This window comes from Accipiter gentilis, chromosome 27, assembly GCF_929443795.1.
Source record: "Accipiter gentilis chromosome 27, bAccGen1.1, whole genome shotgun sequence".
NCBI lineage: Eukaryota > Metazoa > Chordata > Aves > Accipitriformes > Accipitridae > Astur > Astur gentilis.
In genome coordinates this window covers 21,453,956-21,477,308 of record NC_064906.1, presented here as the reverse complement: position 1 = coordinate 21,477,308, position 23,353 = coordinate 21,453,956, and the positions used below count along the sequence as shown (strand labels likewise).

The 23,353-nt window shown below is 37.0% G+C and overlaps 1 protein-coding gene across 9 annotated transcripts in view; it reads right to left on the bottom strand.

The window, feature by feature from the left end:
• Positions 1 to 23,353, bottom strand: part of DDC (dopa decarboxylase) — an 80,108-nt gene that overhangs the window by 25,111 nt on the left and 31,644 nt on the right. For all 9 annotated transcript variants that reach the window (XR_007509742.1, XR_007509741.1, XM_049830130.1 and 6 more), the window contains exons 4-9: positions 22,681 to 22,800; positions 16,592 to 16,726; positions 13,028 to 13,171; positions 4,754 to 4,820; positions 2,544 to 2,638; positions 638 to 705 (exon numbers count right to left, since the gene is read on the bottom strand). Coding sequence is in view for 7 of the 9 variants with exons in the window: in XM_049830130.1 (XP_049686087.1) it covers positions 638 to 705; positions 2,544 to 2,638; positions 4,754 to 4,820; positions 13,028 to 13,171; positions 16,592 to 16,726; positions 22,681 to 22,800 (629 nt within the window). In the remaining 2 variants the exon portion in view is untranslated. The remainder of the gene's footprint in view (positions 1 to 637; positions 706 to 2,543; positions 2,639 to 4,753; positions 4,821 to 13,027; positions 13,172 to 16,591; positions 16,727 to 22,680; positions 22,801 to 23,353) is intronic.

Genomic DNA, 23,353 nt, shown 5'->3' with positions numbered 1-23,353 from the left:
CCATTTTAGGACCCAATGGGATCATCTATTATGGGATGGTTTTACTGCTATTATTAATGCTATGATACATTGGTTTGTTTCAAAGTATGTCTGAGGGTTTCCACTTGGCCATCTTTTTATATAAAAATGTCATCTCTGCTGTCATCTGGGAAACTGAAGATCAGTACAAAATTGCATAAATAGTCCTTTTTGAAATCAGCTGCCTTTCATCAGCCAAATCCCAAGCATTTCTAGAAAGGCTTTTAAAAGAATCAAGGCTTAAACAAAAAGAAATTTTACGGAAAAGAAGAAAAAACTCTGGTTAGCATGTAGTTCATTGCATTAATATCCTTAAATGAAGATTTTTCATTTATGTTATAAACAGTCCCAAAATGGAGAAAGTATGAATCTGCAGACTTTTCAGGATTCCTCTCTCTCTGGAACATAATGCAGGGCTCAGGCCTATTTCTAAATTTTACTTTTTGAAACTTGGATTAAATGAAAGAGTGAATTTTGTAAATAATTTACAAGAGTTAAAGCTATCCAGAACTCCTCATTTCAATAGAGAAATGTAAATAAATGTATACTGCAAGAAAGGCAAACTAATTTAACATGTGATTTTGTCTCTTGGAATGTTTCCTTTTACTGTAATACTTACCACATAGCAGAGCAGTCAAAATTCACTAGGAGCCATTTGTGAGGATTAAAGTTAAATGAATCTGCAAACTGAGAATGGATAAATAAAAAACAGAATTATGAAAGACAAAAGGGATCCACATGCTAATGATACAACTTTGTCAAATTGTCTGAGTACACCTTAACTATGAATGAATTCCTGAACTGGGTCTTTATAATGTTCATGCTGATGTCACCTTACTTAATAACTGTTCTAGTTAAATCTTCATTTATTTTGGGGATGGAATTCAGGTTAGGTGTGCAGGTTAGGTTACTGGTATTATCAACACTTCGAGCATTTGCTAACGACTATACTTTTTAGATACATATGTTATGGAAAAGTACATATCTCAGAGTAAAAAAAAAACAACAAACAACCAAAAACCCCTGCATACTCAGGAACATCCACTGTGGTTCATATCCCAATTTCCAGTAATGATTCACTAAGCTTTCTGTTTCCAAGAATATTGAACATATACTCACAAAATTCATATATAGAGACAAGTGATATATTTAGTTCAGAATCTGCATATCACATTCATTCATAAAATTACAGCTGACCAGGAAACAACTTTTTTTTTTTACTGCCAGGGTATTTTCTTTTAGTAGAAGTCATTTTTTTCATCTAAGTCGAAAGAAAAACCAACACAGAACAAGCATTCACAATACATGTTTATATAAATCATGTAACAGGCCCGTTTTAGTTGACATATGTTTAGGCGTGGCATCAGAGGAAACCCAGGTAGGTAAGAGACATCGTGTGGGAAAGACTTCATCCATGTTTTGTGTTTCAACAAAGGCAGAAGCCACCAGCCTTAAAAAAGAGACAGGGGCCTGCCAGCACCAGGGTCTGACTACTCCATATAGCACTTTTCTGTTCTCATTTGTTTCTCATAACCTTCCCTGTCACTTGTAAACAATTAACAATTGCTCTCATAAGAGAAGATTATCTGTCTGTCTGTCTATACATCTATCTGGCTATCTCCCTGTTCTATGTAAGGTAGGAAACCTATTCATGGCTGTTAAATATTTACTCTTATGACAAATGCTGGCCCAGACAAGGGATGCTGTTTCATTTCCTTCAGGAACCAATAACAATAATTTAAAAAAATATTCCCCCACAGGAAATTACAACAAGCTTCATTTGCTGATAAAAAAGAGACAGAAAGAAATGCTTTATTTGTGAGGGGGTTGTCCCTCCTCTTCTTCATTAGTCACTACCTATCAGTGCTGTGTTTAAACTTCTGGCTTTACCAAACAGTAATATTTTCTCCACTAACATGGAAGATGAGGACTTATCTGACTGTCTGAAGGGAGCAGCAGGAAATTGAAGTATTCTTATCTAAGCAACTGAATGCCAAGTAGCTCAGCAAGGGGGGGGAAAGGAATAGGAGTGCTGTTGGGGGAACATTTCATTTAGCACTCTCGGTTATTAAACCCCGTCTGTTTGAGATACAGTTACTGGTGGTATCCTGTATGACTTTCAGGATATAAGCAAAAAATCAAACATAAGCAGCTCATTAATTTGTTGAACTACTTTTCTTTTTTGTGTAATATAGAATTAGGGTGTTATAAACGTGTCTTTTTTTGATTTTTGGGAAAAAGTTCCTTTTTTCTATTTTGTAAGACACTTTGTTGACTTACTGCTACTTGCTATTCTGAATGACAAACTTTTACATACTGCTGTAACTTGCACACTCCCAGAATAAAGCAGTAAAAATTATATAAACATAAGTAACGTAATAGAATTTACAGTAATTTTTGGTGCAAACTGAAGTGCAGCGTACTCAGAGATTCTAGAAAAGTCATGTTGGATGCATAAGAAAAACCTAAATTCTATGGAAGAGCAAGGTTTTAGCAGGCTGCTAGAGAAGAAACACTTCATTCACCTCCACTCCATTTAAAAGATGCCTGAATTCAGGGCAGATGAATGCACTCCCAGCATAGGCTGCATCAATATGCATCCAGATATTTTCCTTATTACCTAAAAAAAAAAGTAATTGAAGGGGAAATAAATTAAACAGAAGATTAAAAAGCCCTATTAATTTGCATGAAACCAAGTGCCTGAGAGATTTTTCTTTGATGTTATTATTTTCCCAATTTAAAATTAAATTAAGAGATTAAATGTTTCTACCATCTGGGTTTCCATTAATACATAAAGATGTATACGTAACATATTCTTCTTCCTCCTGACTTCCACTGGAACAGAGTCCTTACATGTCTAGATTTATCGTATTAATATTAAGCAACATAAAAAATTAAATTACTTTGATTTAAAAGCCATTATAAAATACACTTTTAAAAAATGTATCTAGAGATGTAGTTGTCATTTCTATGGTAATAAAACTATCTACTTTAGCAAGAGGAGCTAGAGTTTTAGCTGTGCTCCCCACTTCTAACTCATGAATCACAAACACACATTTCTAAACAGTAATTTTTACATATTGATATATGTGCACATGCATGCTTTCGAACTACGTGCAGCAAACTGTTTATTTCAAGGACTGAGACACTTATGCAAGAGCAAGCATTGAAAGGTTAAGAAAGTGCTAGTTTTGATTAGTCACGGAATGGTTTCTACAGAAATATTTTAGCAGATGAGCCTCTCATGTATTCTCTAATTTAGTATGCACACTCTGCTATAGATCACATGTATTAATGCACATGGTAACAATTCTGGTCTATGAGTTGATGACTGAAGCCCACATAACATCTTTACACTGGTCACCAAATAATTCTGATGGGTATTTCCACATACAGAGCTATATCCGTTCAGATCTGCAATTGGGCATCAAGTTCATGCTGGAATTTGCATTCTTGTGAACTACATTTTCTTTTTGCATAAATATCTGGAAAAGGCTAATAAAACATTATTCATAACATCCACAACTTAGGTTTATTTGGAAACATGTTCAAATTTCAACTGACTATATATTTTCAAATATACTTGGTTTGAGACACTGCCTTTATTTCATAGAACTACTGCTCATGTATATTAAGAAGAAAAATCACCTGCATGCAGAAAAGCTAGCATGACACTTATGATTTGAGTAGTGCACAATCCTTCTGATGGTCTCTGCTGCACAAGCAGAAAATCATTGAGAGCAATTGGTGAAACACGTGATTAGTTGCTATACCTAAAAGCATTGGTGTCACTATTTTATTAGGTCAGGTCTACAGAAATAACCTGAACAGCAAAATAATCTCTAGCTGCTAAGCAGACTACTAGAAACCTTTTTAGAAAGCAGGACTGGGAGAAGCTGAGTCTCTGGGGCTTGTGTTGAAGGGCAGGAAACCTCACAGAGCAAGCCACCACCACACAAACCCCAAATGTTTTAGGGCCCACCTGAATAAAGTAACAGAACATCAAATCTATCTGTATTTCTATGAGGCTGCTTCCAATTACTTATAGCTATAAATTTCCAGTTCTAAACATACACTTGAATAGATATGGTGTGCTTCTGCTGCATTTTCATTAGCCAGCATGCTTGTGCTTTTGACCAAGCCTTTCTGCAGATCAAAGCTTGACACCACAGACCATAACACAGAAATACGTAAGAAGAGTCTGTGACTCAGTCATGGTATTCGACACACTGGCACTTGTCCTGTTTTCTTGCAAGAGGAAGGAAATCAAGGAAGGGAGAGGAAGGATTAAGGAAAATACATGTGAATTTTTGGTGCATATTTCTCTGCTTTTTATAGTCGTTAGAACCAGATAGAAACAAAACACTTGGTGCAGAGGAGAACTGGAGTTCAGCTTTCCCCTGATCTTCACCATTGCTCTAGATGCACTTGCAAGTAGAAGGCCTTGAAGAAAAGTGTTACAGGCTGAAGCACTTACAGTAATTTTTCACTGACAGCGTTCCAAGATAGGCGCCCCCCAAAAACCCCTTGAGGCAATGCCCTCTGTACTCTTTTAACAGTTTGAGAATGCAAGTTTGCTGCTTGACCTAATATTAGAAAGCAAACTGTAACTGAAGGTCTCACCTATAAGTAGCCTTATTGAATTTGGACACTGATGCTGCACAATGCCCTGGAAATGACTCAGCATGGCTTAAACTGGTATCTGCAATTGTAGAAAGTAGCAGCAAAGACTTACATATAGGACCCAGTTCTAACAGATTGTCAAAGGAGCAGCAAGGTGTGGTTCCAAGTGTCGCACAGAACTGCAGAGCCAAAAAAACAAAGGCAAATAAAATTGAGTGTTACAGCAAAGAAAATTACCAAATGAAAAAAACCACCCTGTCTGCAAAGCCAACAATAAACTGAGAGAATAGATGATATAGGGCAAAATAAATTTATTTTAGCCAATACCTGTCCTTCAGTGGAGCTTCTGGGAATCTAATTTTTTTTTTTCCAAAGGTCCCGTAAGTGTCCATTGAGACAGATGCTTAAAATTGAATGCTAATCTAAAATTGACTGATAAGTAATGTATTATAGTCACAGTATTATATTAATGCTATATTTTATGTATTTTCTATGTGTTCCACATGCTCATCATGTGGCCCAATACTAACATCACATATCAATTATCATCAAAATGATTTGCAGTTTATGGTATATAAGCAAGCTCTGAGCTTCAGCAACTTAAAGGTGCTGGAATTCCTGTTGACAGAATGGATCATAAAATGTTACTGCCTGAATTAAAGAGCCACAGCTCTGTAACCGAGACTTGTAACTGATCTGTGCTCGGTGGACCTGCAGCCTGGGACCTGTTCACTAGTAGCGTATGTTCACTATTAGGCTTGTGAGATTTTTTCCCAGAGAAACTTTTTCTCCCAAATTCATCCTAAAATACTGGAACTATTCCTCCTTCATTCTGTTAATGTCTCACTTAATGTATCCTGCTGCATGACCAGTGGGCCAGAAGCAGAAGCAACATAAAATGCTGAAGTTTCACAGTAGAAAGAGAATATAACTAGGTGAAAATGAGCTATGGTAATTTACTGGGAATATGCACATAGAATTATAACCCCCCAAACCAACTACCAAGTGCATACAAACTGACATTAATTTATCTTTCATTGCTACACTTATGTTTTAAACACTTTGTCTCACTTTTGTAAGCACTAATAAAGGCTGGGTGTGGTTTTTGACTTGTACTGGATTTTTCCATGATAAAAGACACTTTACAGTTTAAATAGCAAATAAAGTATGCCGGTTTTTAGTTAGAGTATTGAAATTCAAAGGAATTAGATCATTTATCCAAGGTCACACACAAACTATAGTACAGCCAGGAGATGACTATTAATATGTAAAATCCAGAATGTTGGTATTTTATTTTTGTACTTCTGGTTACTTTCTCTGCCAAGTACACTGCCAATGCACTATCTTTTGCTTTCATTGTTTTTCCCTATATATCTGCAACTCGCTCCATTTTTCTGGTGTGTGTATATGTGCACTTTCCTCAGTGAATTCATGACAAGACCTATAAGAAGACAAAGGAACACCTAGATGATACTTGTCTACCCACTAGAGCTTTCAAGAAACAAACATGCTGTCACAGCAAAACATAGATACATTTATATATTAAAACTCCATACAGTGCATTTTTGTCTTAGAGCTCTAAAACGAGTAGGTACGCAAGGCCTTTGAGTTCACTGCTCTCCCTTGTAGCTGGAGTGATACCATCAGGAAATGTTTCCAGTGGTTCCTTCTCTGCATTGGACTTCTCTGGCTCATCCAACATGCCAAGTAATATCTTCTATTTCTTAAGCATCTGCTTAGTTTGCCCAGTGCAGTAGGTCTTCCTGCCATACTAGAGAATGTCCTCGCTGCACAGCAGCATGCGTTGTTGCCATTGCCATTGCTGCCTTAGTTGTAGAGCTGCTGCAGGACGGGGCAGTTGCCGGTGCCCAGCTGAGAGGTGCAGCTCGTAGCCTGAGTGTGTGGGACGGGGTGGACTTTTGCCCTGTTCTGTTAGTCACCGTGATGTGAGTAAGCACTTCTGTAGCAAAGGATTTTGCTCATGCTTACGTTACCCGATGTGGCCTTATCTGCTTTCAGCTTTTTAGTCTCTCTAGCACAACAAGATTTCCACTTCTGAGAAAAATAATTTCATGTAAATTATGCCAGTAGCAAATTGTTCGCCAAAATTCTATAATCTCTTTTAGCCTAATACCATGTTTCACTTGCCAAGTGTACCCTCTTTTGTATTCTTCTAGCTTGGACATTCACATGCTGTCTCTCCTGCATTTCACTGATATCTTGTTAATTCTAGGAGTTCCCATTACTCAAAAGTCAAATGATGGCAGCTTTTTCAGGAGGGTCTTTTTTCCTTCTTTTTTAAAATGTGGTACACATTTGCCCTTATTTCTGCTCTAATTAAACAGGCTGCTTGATAGATACCAATATTTTACCCTTTTTTTTGTTCCCCTGAACACTCATCCTCACTCATAAGTTGTCACCCGCTTTCAAGCTAGAGGTTTTATTGACTTTTTCACTTCTACCAGCTATTGGATATTGTAGACTGTTACAAATCATCTACAGTCACATCTTGAAGCAGGTTCCGTACACATCTCAGGACTAAGATTTGTTTTTCCCTCTGGGGGTTCCCTAACTAGTCCTCCCAATAACTTCTCATGAAGTTTTAACATGTTTGTTTGGGTTTGCTTTTCACATTTCCCATCAAGCTTCTTTTTCTTCTTTTCATTCTATGAAATAAAATGGCAACAGCACACTAGAAAGGTTTGGCATCTTGGAAAAATAATCTGATTATGAGACAAACAGTTGGATAAATGTAATGGGATTTTTGTTCACAGGTTCCAGGTTTTTAGAGAATTTATGCAAAGTGAAAGTTGGTTGTTTTATTACTTATTAAACTAGATTTTTCAAAATTTCCAGGAAATCCCACACTAACAAACATACAATAAAAAGGGCAAATAGATATGTATTCAAAAAGCCAGAAATTTAAAATTATACACCCCAAGAACATTGAACTAATTCAATAATCTAGAGGTAAAACCTCTCTTTTGAGTACACTTTTGAACATTTCTACATCTATATTATAACATATACCTCAGAGATATTTTAATTGTTGTAGGGAGCTGAGATTTTCTGTTTAATGGAAAGTACTCAGATAGTACTCAATTTATATGAATTTATGTACACTCTTAGAGGAAGTCATGCCCTGCCTTTGTATTGGGCAGACCTGGTTAAATGTAGTCATATAAAACCCTGAAAACATTTTATCCCTGACAGCCCACATGTTGCCCCAACTTTACAATTACAGAAATATTAATTGCTACAATCATGTTTCATTGCACCAATAAAAAATATTGGCTATGGGAAAAGTTATTATTAAAATAAGAAAGGGACAATTCAGTATTTTTTCTGTATCAAGCTACTAAGAACCTGAGTTTGAAACAAATACAGTTCTGAAAATGAGAAGCACATTGAATATATAGTTAATAAAATTTTGCTGCCAACACATTTTTCCCTCAAAATAATCTGGTCTTTATCTATACTGGGCCTTCCCATATTCCTGAGCCACATGAAAAGAACAGAATAATTACAGTGCCTTGAGATACATTACAACTTCTCTGGAAGTTTAATCATCCTTTGAGAGAGGTTGCTTTAAAAAGATTGCAGGATTTTTATTTTTTTTTTAAAGGAGTAAGTTTGCTCCCTTTTTTACTAAAAGGGCATGCACGTAGGGAGTGAAAATACTTTTATTGCATTATTGTTTATCCAAAATGTTCCCACAATCATCTGTGGCTGAACTACAGATCTACAAAGTGGGTCACAAGAAATAGAGGATACCATGATGAAAATTCTTATTTTTCTATATACATAAAGAGTATGGGTTAACCCATTGGATTGGAAAGTACCCAAATAGAGTGCACTATAGATTTAGCTATGCATTTATATATATATTTTATGATAATAGGGTGTGGACTTTCTGTCAAGAGTAGAGTGAAATTATCTTGGCTAGTCCATCAATTGAAATAACGATGGAGATTTCACAAAAGAAAGTTACACGTTGTTATTAGTTTTGTAGTGCAGTTAAAGTATTCTCTTTCTAATCAGGATAAGGAGTATGTTGCTTCAATGAGAGATTATATGAGTTCAAACATATGCTTTGTTGTTTAAATAATGGCTTATTCTGTAAAGTATGCATGTTTCTAAAATAATTTTGTTGTCCTCTTTGCAGGTGCCTAAGCCTCAAAGCTACTTGTTCTAATTCTCAGAAACCACTTAAAGTGACAGCATGTGCTCTTGTCAGGACTTGCATCACCCTGCCTCAGTACTACACAATGAATCTAACTCAATTTGCGATCTGTATAACACTGGCAAAATCACATTTGTGCAAAGGGTGGGAGACAGGCTGCATCACAGAAATGGGACTGATGGCTCAGTATAGCCTGCAGGCCTTCTCCTTTTCAGGCTGTGCACTTTAGATTTGACTCAGCCCTGGTTGCAAATACAAAGCAGCTAAAATGCTTGCATCAGTCATCTCATGTATTACTTTCCTGAATTCAAGAGCTATGTCACGAAACACGCATGAATCTTTATGATGCCCGAGAGCAATGACTCCTAATCTTTTCAACTGGAAGACCTCCTACAGCTTTTGACGTGGACACATTTTGCACAGTTTCACCACAAAGCTTTTCATTTGCAATTAACTAAAATGAAGCAGAACTTTCAATGTTCTCTTACTGTTTTTGTTTTCACCTACTCATTTGTTTGCCAGCTTGTACTCAGGAGAATGCCTGTGGCTTGAAAAAAAACTGCAATAGTTTACTAAACCACCATTCAGTATTTTACGAAACAGCAATTATTCACAAACTGTGGGTTAAGAAACGTCACCCTAGACATCTGTACATGTCTCAAGAATGCTTCTTCCAAATGGAAATCTGTGGTCAGGATCTAAGTGTTAACTTCTGCTGAAAAGATGGATCCTCTGTCATTCTAATTCTGATTTATTGTTTCCCAAGTGAGTCCTGGATATAAACAGCCTGCTTCTTAATATCCTGCAGATCATCATTCAGAAGAGTCATTTCAGCTAGAATCAGAAAGATTTCACTCTGAGCCTTTGTTCAGCAGCAAGGCAATCACCTTACAGCAGCTTTATACTGGATGAGGTTGTTGAAGTATATTGTACTACATATATGCCAGCTGCAATATATCCATGTTGATTTATGAAAGACAGCATAAAGCTCACAGGCTTTATGAACTTACACATGTTCAAGTGAACTAGGCTTGAATGCAGTGTACACTATGTCTGAATTTAGCTGTGCTTAACTTAGTGGTGTCCACATTTGAGAATCCTGGTCAATGTTCATCCAACATAGAGACCTGTCTCAAGCTGAGAGCATAGGGCCCAACTGAGAAAGGCATTTACACATGTGCTTAGCCACCAGTTAGCATTTATAATTAATAAAATGGATATGACTTCAGTACATGCTTTAAAGGTCTTCCTTAACTGGTGGCCAGATGAAGGGCTGCATATAAGCCACACTTGAAAATTGCTCCTCAGTAAATCGTGGCAACTTCAGCGCCTCAACACCTCACACTATGCTTTGTTTGCACCGTCTGCTTGCTTTACTATATAAAAATATCTCTGTTTCAATATCTGCAAAAGTATTTTGAGAGACAGATTAACACAAGTCTGAATTAGAAATTAAAAAAGGAAACAAAACTAGACGTCTGGGTACACGAATTGGCAATAGCCTTCACTGAACAAAACGATATACACATTACTAGTGCTAAAAGATATTGATGGTGGACAGGAATTCAAAGACTCGTTTTAAAGACAATGCCTCTCCCCAAAACAGGCTGACTGCCAAATCCTATGTATGTGAAAAGCAAACCTATAATTACCAGATTGCTGTAATGAGAGAACCTGTTTCACATCAAGCAAATGCACCCTTGATTCTCCACTCACCTCTACAAGCAAAGCACTTCTGTCTAGTTAATTTCCTTTTTAATCCCTACAAATTCCCTACAAAACTTTTGGGTTTTTTGCTGATAAGGAAGACTGCATCAGCTTGGACACAACCAAGATGTCTTCATTAGGAATGATCTCTCTGCTGTCGCAAGTCTCTCCAGGCAGAATTTCTTCTGTTAAACATTTTGCTTTGATGTTGAATCACTCCCCTTAGTGAAGGATCAGTGAATACACGGAGACAAGGAATAAAGTGGCATAAGGTGTTTCCTTGGCAATGTGCATATCTTTGTCACCAGGACAAAATAAAATAGCACCAAATTACTCAAGAACAAAAGAAATGGAAAGGCTTTTGAAATCTGTGAGCCAGAAAAGGGAGCACTAATACAGTGCATGGACTGCTGCTCAGCATGACAGAGAATTAACACACCTTTTCAGTTAAGAGGCCAACCATAAGGATAATGAGATCTAGTTTAATCTAAGCTGACATGTTTTATGTATACAAATAAATGGAAGACCTGGTACAGGCCATATTAACTCAGACTGAGCCTTTGCTGTCTTTGAAAGCCTGTTTTGCACAGCTAAGCAAACAGAGGAAGAAAAACAACAGTTAAATCACCCTTTGTAAAGGTGTCACTGAGTACATAAAACAGAATTTTTTATTTCTTTTTGCTACACATAGAAAAATTAATAAGGAATGAATATTTATCAGGGGCAAGTTGCAATTTTTTGTTAATAGACAAAAGGTGAGGAAAAAAATACATTAACTTTGTAGTTAGTGCACAGAGATGTGATATAGTGCTGTACTTCTAACTGTTTAAAATTAACAGTGAGATAAACAAGTAGGATCCTACATAAGATCTTATGAGCTGGTACCATGTAACAGAGAAATAAAACATGCCTTATGGCACATCTCCACTTCAATAGGTGCAGCCCACAGAAGAAAGTTCGTTTTGGAAGCCCTAGAGATGCTTTGTTTCTCGGTTATAGTCTTCCTATATTGCAAAGCAATTTATAGGATGTGTTTGGTCATTCCGAAGACTCACTAGTTCTAGGCAGGCTAGAAATTAGCAGCATTCTATACATATGAAAAACACTTTTCACCCTAGTCATCCTCATACTGCATAAAAACAGACACTAAAGGTTAATAACAGGAAGAGTAAAAAGATTAAATTTTCAAAAGAGCTTGGTGAAATTGAAGATTCTTTGTCCCATTTGGCACTTATCCATGACTATAAGCAAGCTTAATCTGTTAATTCTTCTGAAAACAGTTCACAGAAATTTAAGTCACATTAGCCCTTTTCAAAATGTTAACACATGAAAGAAAAGAAACAACTGTCAAGTCAGACATGACTTTTCTGAAAAAAATCATGACATATTTTTAACTGTCTTAAATCCCATTTCTGAAGTTCTTGGTTTCTAAAATACTTTTTTCCCCTCCAATTTTTCTTCAGTGCAGGCCAGTAAAAACATGTTCTTGGTAGCATATTATACCCCTTAATAGATACAGCCCATGGTCTATAGCAAGTTTTGTAGAGGCATAATGCTCGGAAATGAGCAAAACATTTTGTTGATGATATACAAAAACATAACAGAGGTTACTTACTCCATGAAATAAACAAATGGTAATATCTTGTTTTAACTTGAAATAATAAGGTGGTCTGAACTGACAGCAGGAGCAGATCTGATGAATAAGCGAATATTCTTTTCAATAAGGTGCTTATCATAGTAGAACCAAACTTCAGAATTTTATCCAATCTAACACTGTTCTGTGTCAAAAACTGGGGGAGCATGAGCTTTAGCTACTGAGATATAAACACATTTGTTTTTGCTAGACTGCTGTGGAAGCATGAATCGCTGGAAAAGAAAGTGGACAGATAACAAGAAATGATGCCACCTAAAGCTTCCACAGCCAGATTCCCTATAGTTCACCTCATAGAGACAAGTCAGAGACTCACAAATACCTGTCTGACAATATCTGATCTTTATGATTATTGGGGGTGTATTACAGAGGTTCATTTATTTGCTGAAATAGTGAGGAGTGGAAACTATTGTTTTTTGAAAATACTCAAGTTTGACACCATCATTTAATTTATTGCCTTTAAACTTGTTATACATGTAAGTAAGTTAGAACCTGAAAAATAAAGGTATACCTTTGTAAAAGAGGCATTTCAGAATTCAAGTGTTAGGAGATTATAACACTGCAGGATTACCTGCAACTACAAAATTCACCTCCATTTATTCAACTGTCTAATATAACTTTAAGTCCTTTTAAAACATCATTTTTGCTGAGAAGTGCAACCAGCTGCTCAAATTAGTTGCTCCTCCTGCACAGAAAGCTATGTGAAGAACACTCATGGAACCTGTCCTAGTATTCTAGCTAGGCTGCCTATCGATCCCTCTGTTAGGGATGAGATCATCTATTCATGTCAAAAATAGCTTATCAGAAGCTATAAATCCACTTATTAATTAAAATCCAGTACTCACAAAGAATGGGATAAGACCAGAAGCTTTGTCTTCCTCCAAAACTTTCTTCAGGGCTGAACCACAAACACTAAATGTATCACCTGAAGAAACTTTTTTAATCTTCACAGCACCAATTAATGCAGCTCTTTCCACTGATGAATGAGCCTACAAGGAAATAAGCAAGTTTTAAGACAGATACCTTTTATTGGAATGTAAGAAGTTCATTTGAATTTAAAAAGAAAAAAATTCATTTCTTTCAAGTAAAGCAATACTTGAGATCCTGGGACTGTTGCTGGTATGTAACTGATACATACCTCTCCCTCTTTCATACAGACAGATGGACACACATTCATATATATACACATACACACACACACAAAAATACGGTAATAGAAACCCTGAAGTATTCTTGAGACCATTGCCATGGCATCATTCAGACAAGAGTTCAATTAACCTTAGTGAGAGCTTTAATTAACGTGTTCACAGTTAGGTAGGATTGATTAAGAGCTTCAGGATTTGGCTCTAAATCAACCAAAAGACATGTAGATAATCAGCTTGCCTAATAATGATTCGGCTGCTGATTAACATATTTTAAAGGTGCACAGCTTTGCTGAACTCTAAAAAAATATACATCATTATATGGTATAGACTGAGGTATTTTCTTACATGACCTTTTTTTTAGATTACCTACTAAATTGTGGTTCAATCATTTATTCATTCAATTTGTTAGGCAATTAAGGATCATTCCCAATATGTTATTTTATTTATAACCCACTTTATTTGCATTCCCTTTAAATAATATTTTTTAGAACCTAAAAGCACATGTCAGTAAATAAAAACAAAGATACCATTAAGAAATTCTTATAAATTTGTGACATATGATACAATAATAACCTATTAACAGTAAAAGGTATGCTTAGCCACAAAATACTCTCCTCTAGAGCATAACTAAAACCAAAAAAAAGCTATTTTACCTTCCACCTTCTACAATTTCATTGATTGTCATTAATTTGAAAGAGAAAAATTCCTCACCTTTTCATATTGTGACTATTCTCATTCATAATCTCCATCCTACTCATCTTGTTGGTTCTTGCTAGTGCCTACAAGAGCACTTACTAATTCTATTCTAATTTAGCATATAATCATGGAGAAGATTAAGCCAAAACATAGGTTGACCAACACCAGATGAAGATAAAGTTTTTGCCTTTCAACTTCACATATCCCTGGAATGACATGTTTTAAAGGCAGATTTACTATTAACTTGTATCTCACCAGTGCCTCTTGGTAAACCATTTTGGTAAACTAATTCAGCACCAGCTTGAGAAAATTAGGAAGTCTAGACTTGAAATATAACTTTTTGAAGTGGAAAACGATGTGTGTACCATAGCAATACCATACTTCATTCAAGTGTACAATAGGAAGAGGTATTTTATAGCTGATTCATGTAAGAATTGTAAATAAGCAAACTATAACAACACACTAAGGTTTGTTAGCCAGTCAGAACCTCTGAACTGCTTCCTCAAGCCTCCAAAATTGCAGTAAGGCTCTCTGATAACCACAGCCATTCACAATCTTAAGGTTAAAACTGTCACGATGTTTTTGCATTATAACAAATATTATAACAAATCTTTAGTAACCTGCTGCTCCATGGAATTCCTAGTCCTCAGCAAAGTACTTGGGAATCTCCCACCACCCTCGAGGAGAGCAAGGAACCAAGCAGAAATCAATGAAATGAATGGGCAGCTGCTTATAGTAGCCAAATAAACATGGCAAAAAAAGGCTGATGAAGAAAATGGCCTGAGAAAATTTGAGAATATCAAAAAACTACCCTGACCTCTGTCCTGGTCCCAATCCTGGTCAGGTGTCTACTGTCTGGGGTAGCTGGACGCTCCTCTCAGCTCCGAGGTCTCACATTCAGTATCCCTTGCAAGAGGAGCCTCAGCCAGGATAGTCCAGGCACTAAAACAGACAGGCATCCTCATCTGTTTTCTCCAACCCCCCAAGCAGTTATTGGGGAAAGATTTGTTGCCTGTCCTGCTCTGTACTCACTTACGCAAAGCAAAATTATTTCGATGCAATAAAGATTTTCCCCAAATGTCTAGAAGCTAAAATGATCTCCCAAGATACATGAGATCTGAGTTCAGCGTTCTGCTTTGAGTCTCCAGAGGCAGCTTTTTACCTCCCTCCTAATGCATTCTTGCAGCATTGCTCTCTGTCAGTGCATGGTTTTCTCTTCCACAGAATGGCTTTGGTTTACTTTCTTTTGTGGATTACTGCTTATGAGTCATGCAGGTCTGTTCTTAACGCAGAAGGACCGGTGAGCTCTGCAACAATCTGCTTTGAAAGGTCAGCAATATCTTAAGGCAAATCCTTCTGTAAACATAAGATCCTCTGACCTTCAGTAGGCAGGAAGACCTGTCAGTCCTCATTTCAGGTCAGCCACTTACATGGGACAAAAAATGAAAACAAGTAAAAGGTTTTGTGCATCACTGGGTCAGAGTTTGAGCTCTGGGACGGGCCGTCTGTGCAATACAGACCTTAGGGTCCCAGAAAAAAAAAAAAGGACAAACATCCTCTGTGCCTTCTGAAAACAGCTTATCTTTCCTCATATTTTCTTGTCCTGACTCTTCTCACCCTAGAAGTGTAGTCCCTCTTCGCACCAGCAAAGAGCAAGTGTACTTTTAACTTGTTCTCCAGTGATTTTTAACATAAACTTAGTAGTAGATCAAGGTAAGCCTGAAACTTGGCCATTTTATTCTGCATAATCAGATATTACTTTAAACTAAACATCAAGTACCAAGGAAGTTTCTTCTTTCTCATTGACATGTAGATAAGAAAATGTCACAGCTACTGAGAGAAAAAACATTGGTTGGCCCTTCAGTAGGATTAGTGTGTCAGAAAGGTAGGAGCAGCAGAACTGACAAGACTAAAATTTGCTTTCATTAACAGTAAAAGCCTCTCATGGTCCTGGCCTGCTGAGAATTTAGCCTAACTCAGTCTGCTAAATACCACTCACAGTCAGAAATCAAGGATTACATTTTCTGTTTTCTTGTAAGATTTCTTAGCTGGATTGATACATGGAGATCTTAGGAGGTTTTTTTCTTTAAAAAAAAAAAAGAAAAATGTTTTGGGCTTCTTCAAGTACTATGACCAATTTGCTTTATATTCATGCACTAGGTTTGTCTGTGTGCATGCACCTGCACCCATGTATGCATACAGGGGGAGGATGTATGTGTGTTTGTTTGCACATGTGTACGTAGGAGGAAAATAATGTGTGCACACATGGACACACAAGCCTAGATGTAACAAAAGATGGTCTAGACTTACCCAACACAACTGAAATTAACACCTTACTCAAGTATCCTTATTTACTTCAAATGAGGTCTTTTTGTAAAGAAGTAATATTTATGTAACACTGACCTCTGCATATTTATTCTTTGTATTATGGTAGCACACATGAGATACCAGCCCACTTACGATGTACAATAAGATTTAAACAAGCAAAACCAAATAGTCACCTACCTATTGAGATGTCTGAATGTTAAGTATAGACCCCATATTTCCATGTTTTTGAGAGGTACTCACCTGATCGGAAGCATAGGCCACCAGCCTGCCCATGATGTCTGCTTCTGTTAGCTCAGGCTTTTCTGATTGCAACCATCTGATAGTTTTTGTTCTTGCAGCAAGCAGTGAAATCAGGGTGGCCTCGCTTGCGCTTCCCTGTGGGACAAATTGAAGGAAGGTTCAAAAGAACATCTCAGAAAAAGAAAAGCAACATTTTCTTCCGTATGAATCTGCAAAGTTATTAACAGAAACTGCATATGAGAAACTGCACAATCTCCTGCTTTTTAAGAATATGTGTGACAGCAAGGAAGGAATCTCTATTTGATCTTGGTCTCCTCCTTCCTGACTGCTCTTTAATCTCTATGCTTGTTCAGTTTAGGCACCAGCCTTGCAATCAATGCTAGAAAGCTGGACTCAGATTTCAACATGCGTGAAAAGGATCTCAAACCAGGCACCAGTTGTTTATTAACAAGTAACAATGGCAGAGTAACTGTTGATTTCTGTTACTCCATATTTCCACACATTTAACTTTCATCAGAATCTGTCAACTCTCCTATCAAGCAACATGCATAATTATAACGCTTACTTAACATTTAGAGTTACACTGGGCAATTCAATTATTGTGGCTAAAATAGAAAAAAAACACTGAAAAAGCAAAAAAGTTATGATTCAAAATAGCTAACTCCATTTCAAAGTATTAGTTATGTATGTTTTCTTCTTCAAAAACACTGAGATGAAAGGAACAGTCACCCACTATTTTTAAATGGCACTTTGATTCACAAAACATGAGTTTAAATTGCCTTTTGGATACTCTGTGACAACAAAGAGGGGAATTTTTTGTATCAATTGTTCCATATATTTCACAAGAGAATACAAGTTCCCACAAATTCTTTTTATGGTTTTCCTCTAGAACAGGCAGGTCAAACATGCTCTAAACTGCTCTTTTAAGCTATAAGTAACAGTTTGTAACCATGTTCATAAATCTCAGTGGGTTTGGGTGTCCATTCACAAGATCAAGTTTTTAGGTACTTTCAAAGTTGAACAATTGTCACACGAATCTTCCTCTGCCAAGCACACAACAGTCCAAAGAATAGTTGCTTATATTAATAAGTATGTCTCAGAAATATCCCCAGTGTCAACAAGCTAATTTTGGAGTGATGTTTCTTATCCTGTACCAAAATTCTATCCTCCCTTTGTTGACAACCTCTGTATACTTACAAATGACAACAAATGTTTAAATACTTGGGAAATCTTATTGAAGAAGTAAGACTGGAGGTGGGCCTGATCCTACAGATTTCATACATGAGAATGATCCCAGTGAATTCAGACTTTCTCCTAATACTGAAGTTAGCTGAGCTATTTATATGAGACAAACTGCCTTCTACATGTCAACATCTCAACAGTGAGTGAACTCAGTCCAGCTGAAATTCAAGAGCCACATGAACCGAGTAAGCAGGAAAAAGGACAGTCCCTAAGTATGTACTAAATGTATTGCTATGATGAATGTATTTTATCTGCCTTTCTGGTGGTGTGGGATTTGATGAATGTAGACCCCAGGGTCTGGCTCAGAGCACAAAGATGAGCTGGAGACAGTTTTGTGCATTTCTTACAGCTGCTGCTGCATACAGCATTATGGCAACTGAGGGAAATACTACAGATATAGAACGGTATGGGAAAACAAATATCCCTCTTGGGTCAAGTAAGGTAGAACTTCCATGTAGAAGCAAGTGGTGAAGGAAATTCTGTCCATTAATTACAGAAAACACAATTTGGCAATCTCCCCATTTAATCTTATTCTGCATATGGTCTGTAGCCAGACCATAATTCAGAATATTAATCAGAATATCTGAACACCAAGAAATCATGCCTGTCCATAGTTCTCAAAACTCCTGATGCCAAGAGCACGTACACAATTATCTTCATTTTACACATAAAGAACTTTCAAGATCTGATTCATCTTACTTTATTTGTCAAGAAGTTAAATATCTGAGGTAAAATAATTGTTTAGGGTCCCTTAGTATTCTGTGGAGAGAGGTAAGCCCATCCAGAAAGCAATAATTCCATCTATTTTAGGCAAATATTCTGGACTGAAATAAATGGTTCCTCTAAAGGTACCTTCTTCTATGTTCAACTTTATCTGACAAAATGTGAGATGAATTTCACACAGTGTAAGTTTCCTGATGAGAAACTTCTGTCACCAAGTCTTTCTTAGCAAAACTATTTCTGCCATGCTTAGCACAATGTTATCTAAGTAACAATGAAAAAAAATACCCATGCTTCCTGACAGTCCTGTGAGCTAGAATATGACTTGGGTCCTGTATGTCCAGCAGATGAGAAATGTTTTAGTCAAGAACATCACCTATTTTCTGAGAAGCTGAGTTTCTTCCCCTTTTTTTTTTTCTTTTACAAGCAGTATATAATTTGCTAAAGAACACTGCATAATCAGATGACCTGCATAATGGGTATACACTATCAGACAATGTTGCCTGAAATAGCCTTTCCAGCAGTTCAGCAGGCAAGAATACTTTTCATTTGTGCAAACCACTGCAACTTATTGTGATGTTCACACAGTTTTTCAGGTAAGTTGTATGTCCTCACAATGAAGCTGGGCAACATAAACCTGCGTGCAAGACCTTAGTCCATCTCGCATCAGGCAAGTCACTGAAAACAACATTTCTAAACCTAGGTTCTTCACAGTAAAGTTAGCTCTGGCACCCTTGCATTTAATATGTGGGAAATAATACTAATTATTACTTTTATTAAAATATATATATTTAAGGGGATACATGAAAATCTTTCAAATATATGTGGAGAAAATGACGCTTTTTTCTTTTTTTTTCTGTAATGAGAAGGCCCTATAAAACCATTAGTCTCTTTCCAAGACATGTAAGAAATATGCATATTAAAGAAATGTGCACAAATGTATAAAAGAAAATGGCTATAGGAAATTCCAAAGGTTAAGACATTAATTTAGGATCTGGAAATTTAAGCCCCCACTATTCTGGAGACTGCCTGGCTGGGCAAGCAAATGACTTGGGCTCAAGAATAGCCTCAGCCTTCTGAGGAATGCTACAAGATGTCCTAGCATTCCTGGCTGTTCATCCAGGCTGGTGCATATTCAGCATATACAACAGTTCTTATATGAATTTCCTTGCACAGAAACAAGGATGAAAAGAAAAGGCCTGTTGTCCAGCTGAATCTTTACTCCTGATATACACCTGGGTCATAGCCTAAAGGTACCTGAATCCAGCAACTTGGAAATGATTTTGGATGTCTCATGATAGGCACATGCTTTTTTCACCTTGCCTCAGTTTTCATAAGTCACCTTTTTTTATACTGAAGCTTACAGAGTTTGCAGAACCTGATTTGTAATGCTCTTCTATTCACTTGGAACCAAAGTCTTGCACTAAATATTTTTGAGGCAAAACCCCCTTGGTTCTTGAACTACTCAGCTAACTGACAAGAAAGATAAATCAGCAGTGTTCCTTACCAGGTCAAAGATAGGCTGAGCCTCATTTTGTTTCACCCTTAAAATACTTTTTCTTTTCAGAGCAAGAAAGCTCTTTAAAATTCAAAGTAGCTATACTTTTCAGCAGTTTGTCTAGAATGAACAGCAGGATCCAAGCTTCAGGAAGAAAGTTGCTTTCCCACTTATTTTAAAAGCTGTTTTTTTCTCCTCTTGAATGCTGTATTCTGCATTAAGTGAAGGATGATGATACCTTTCCTTTTACCGCAAGCAAATAAAGGTTGCCATGGCAAGCAGGCTCAAGAGGCGGAAGAAATATCAGCAAGAGCTGATGTTCATGTCCACCAGAGCTCTGAACTGAAATTTTCTTTCATCTTCTGCCATTTTCACGTGTCATCCTGCACACAACAGAAGTGCTTCATATTGACATAGACCTTCAAACGTAATTAAGAGCCAATTTTCACAGGCTCAGTTTTACCCAATACCACAATAATTACTTGGTATTTACCAAGAGAATGACTGGCACTTTCACACACTTATGTTGTCTTTGCCTCATGCTCTCTTATTTGTATCATTATTGTTTCAAGAGTAAGAAAAGATCTGCAGCACAAATTACTTCATCGTAAGCAGGAACACGGAGCCCATTTTCGATTCCTGAAACTGACTGGTTTCTGATTAAAATTATGGGCAATCCAGCAGTCAGCCTGGAAGGGCAGTATTTCCTGCTGATAACCATCAGGCATAATTGCTTGCTTTCACTGGTACAAAATAAGTACTGCTGAGACACGTGACAGAACCTTGATTTCTTGAACATAACCCCCTCCCTAGTAGTCATAATAATAAAGATCCGAACAGAGCAAGCAGATGAGTAAAGAGTTATACAGGAAATACACTGGTGTAGGTGCACCTCTGCCTAGGAGAATCATAGCAGTTGGGTTAAATTCATACTTGCCTGGGAAGATTTCATTGGAATATGCAGTAGGCATTTGCAGCTGACATCAAAGCAGCTCCTGCTTCTAGCATGTAATTCAGATGTATTTTAGAAGCCTACCTTAGAATAAAATGGATTGTGCCCTGGCCTCCAATGACCACGGCCAGAGATTAAAGGAGCACAGAACAATTATTTAAAATTCAGTCTTTTCCATAGTAGAGATCTATTTTAGTTAGATTAATAGTTGTAACCAGAGTCTGCATTTGCAGAAAGACCATGCACTAGTGGAGCCATGGCTGGCAAACAGTATAGCTTTATTACGCATGCAAGGTTGCCTGTTGATTATATATTCACTATCATACAGATACTCTGTTCAGACATTGTAGGCTTTCATTAAGCAACATCATTTCATTAAGTCAACAAAGTTTGGAGTTTTGTTCTGGTTTGTTCTGGATACTGCAGTGTAGTCTAAAAATTGTGTTATCTACTGATAGAACCATTTAGGTTCAAATTTTAAGCAGGTCTTCATTTTATTATACTATTCCAATATTTCATTTTGTTATATAAGGGGAACTTCTTAAAATAATTTCAATGTCTTTGACAAGGACTGATAGACTTTCTACTATAATCTGTTTTTTTCTACTTATAGAAGATTGTCTCCTATGTTCTTGTCAATTGCTTGATCTCTGACACTTTTTTCTGAAAAAAAGGAAAGCTGTTTTGGAAACTGACTGAAGTAAACATTTGCACATGTATAAGGTGGACTTCATGGAAGCCTTTGTAACCACTTTTCATGATCCTTGTCAGGAAAGGAAGGACAGAAAGGAAGAAACTAATAATGATAATAATAACAATAATAAAATTACAATAACAATAAAAGAATTGGAATATACAAAACAAGCGATGCACAATGCCATTGCTCACCAATCGCCAACTGATGTCCAGTTAGTTCCCAAGCCACCCCCCAGGCCAACTGCCCCCAGTTTATATACTGGGCATGACATCACATGGTATGGAATACCCCTTTGGCCAGTTTGGGTCAGATGCCCTGGCTGTGTCCCTTCCTAACTCCTTGTGCCCCTGCTTGTACCTTCTTGCTGGCTGGGCATCAGAAGCTGGAAAAATCCTTGACTTGGTATAAATACTACTTAGCAACAACTGAAAACATCAGTGTGTTATCACCATTCCTCTTACACCAAACTCAAAACATAATGCTGTACCAGCTACTAGGAAGACAATTAACTCTATTCCAGCTGAAACCAGGACAGTCCTCTACTCAAAATCCTCAGATATTTCTATTTGAGAAGGTTTTTTTCTGTTTTCAGCCACAAAACATTGCTGCACATTGCTGGTAAGCATGAGCTCACTTCACTTGATCAACAAATTAAAGTTTCCATCCTACATGACTTTTCAACATTATAATTTTAATTTTAAGCCCAAATTGTGCTGTTATGTTGAAATACTAGCAGTTCTTCACAGAGAAGAGTGTTTCAGAATACAGCTGCTCTGAAAACAAAATCATTACTTTTGTGGATGATCCTACCAACCTATGGACATTCTCACAGAGCATCAGTCTTTCTGAAAATCTGAAAGGAACCCATGTGGCAGAAGAAAAATATATCTTTCTTTTATTAATGTTTTGGTATGAAGGTTTTACAAAATCTTAAAGCCCACAAACTTATCCCGTATTCTTTTTTTTATGTCCCCTCTTACCTGAATGACTCCTCCACCTTGGCCATCCTTGCCAGCTAAAAACTCTTCAGGCAAATTAATCATCTTCCCTAGCCAATCCAGCATGACAGTCTCCAGCTCTGTGCAAGCTGGACTTGCTGCCTGTGTTGAAAAATAGAACAGAGGGCATAACCTCACTAGACCATGAAGAGAAATGGGATCTACCAGAGCAAGAATAACTCTTTCTCTCTTTGTCTTTTGATTACAGAGGAAGAGACTAGCCAACTTTAACAGCTACATTAGGGACCTGAAGACCATTTTGTGCATGTCGTTTCTAATACTTACTAAAAAAAATTCAAACTGGGCCTCACACAGAATCATGACTATCAAATGTTAAAGCTAGGATTTGTATCTTGCATTTTTTTTTTCCCAACATCAAGTACCAATCTCTTTTGAGAAGAGCCTATCTCATATGAATGTGGGGTTTTTAAACACAATTTTCCATTCATCCAGATAAGAGAAATAACAACACCAGGCGACAGGCAACAGTCATACTACTTAATGAATTACCAGTAAGTTAGCACTACTACCACTAATCCTAAATGCTGGTCATTTTTCAAGGGCAAAAATTCTAAGAGGAAATAGCTTTTTATTTCTGGAGTCATTCAGGGTGTCTATGGTGAAAACATCTATTTAGTCAAGGAAATGTACCTAT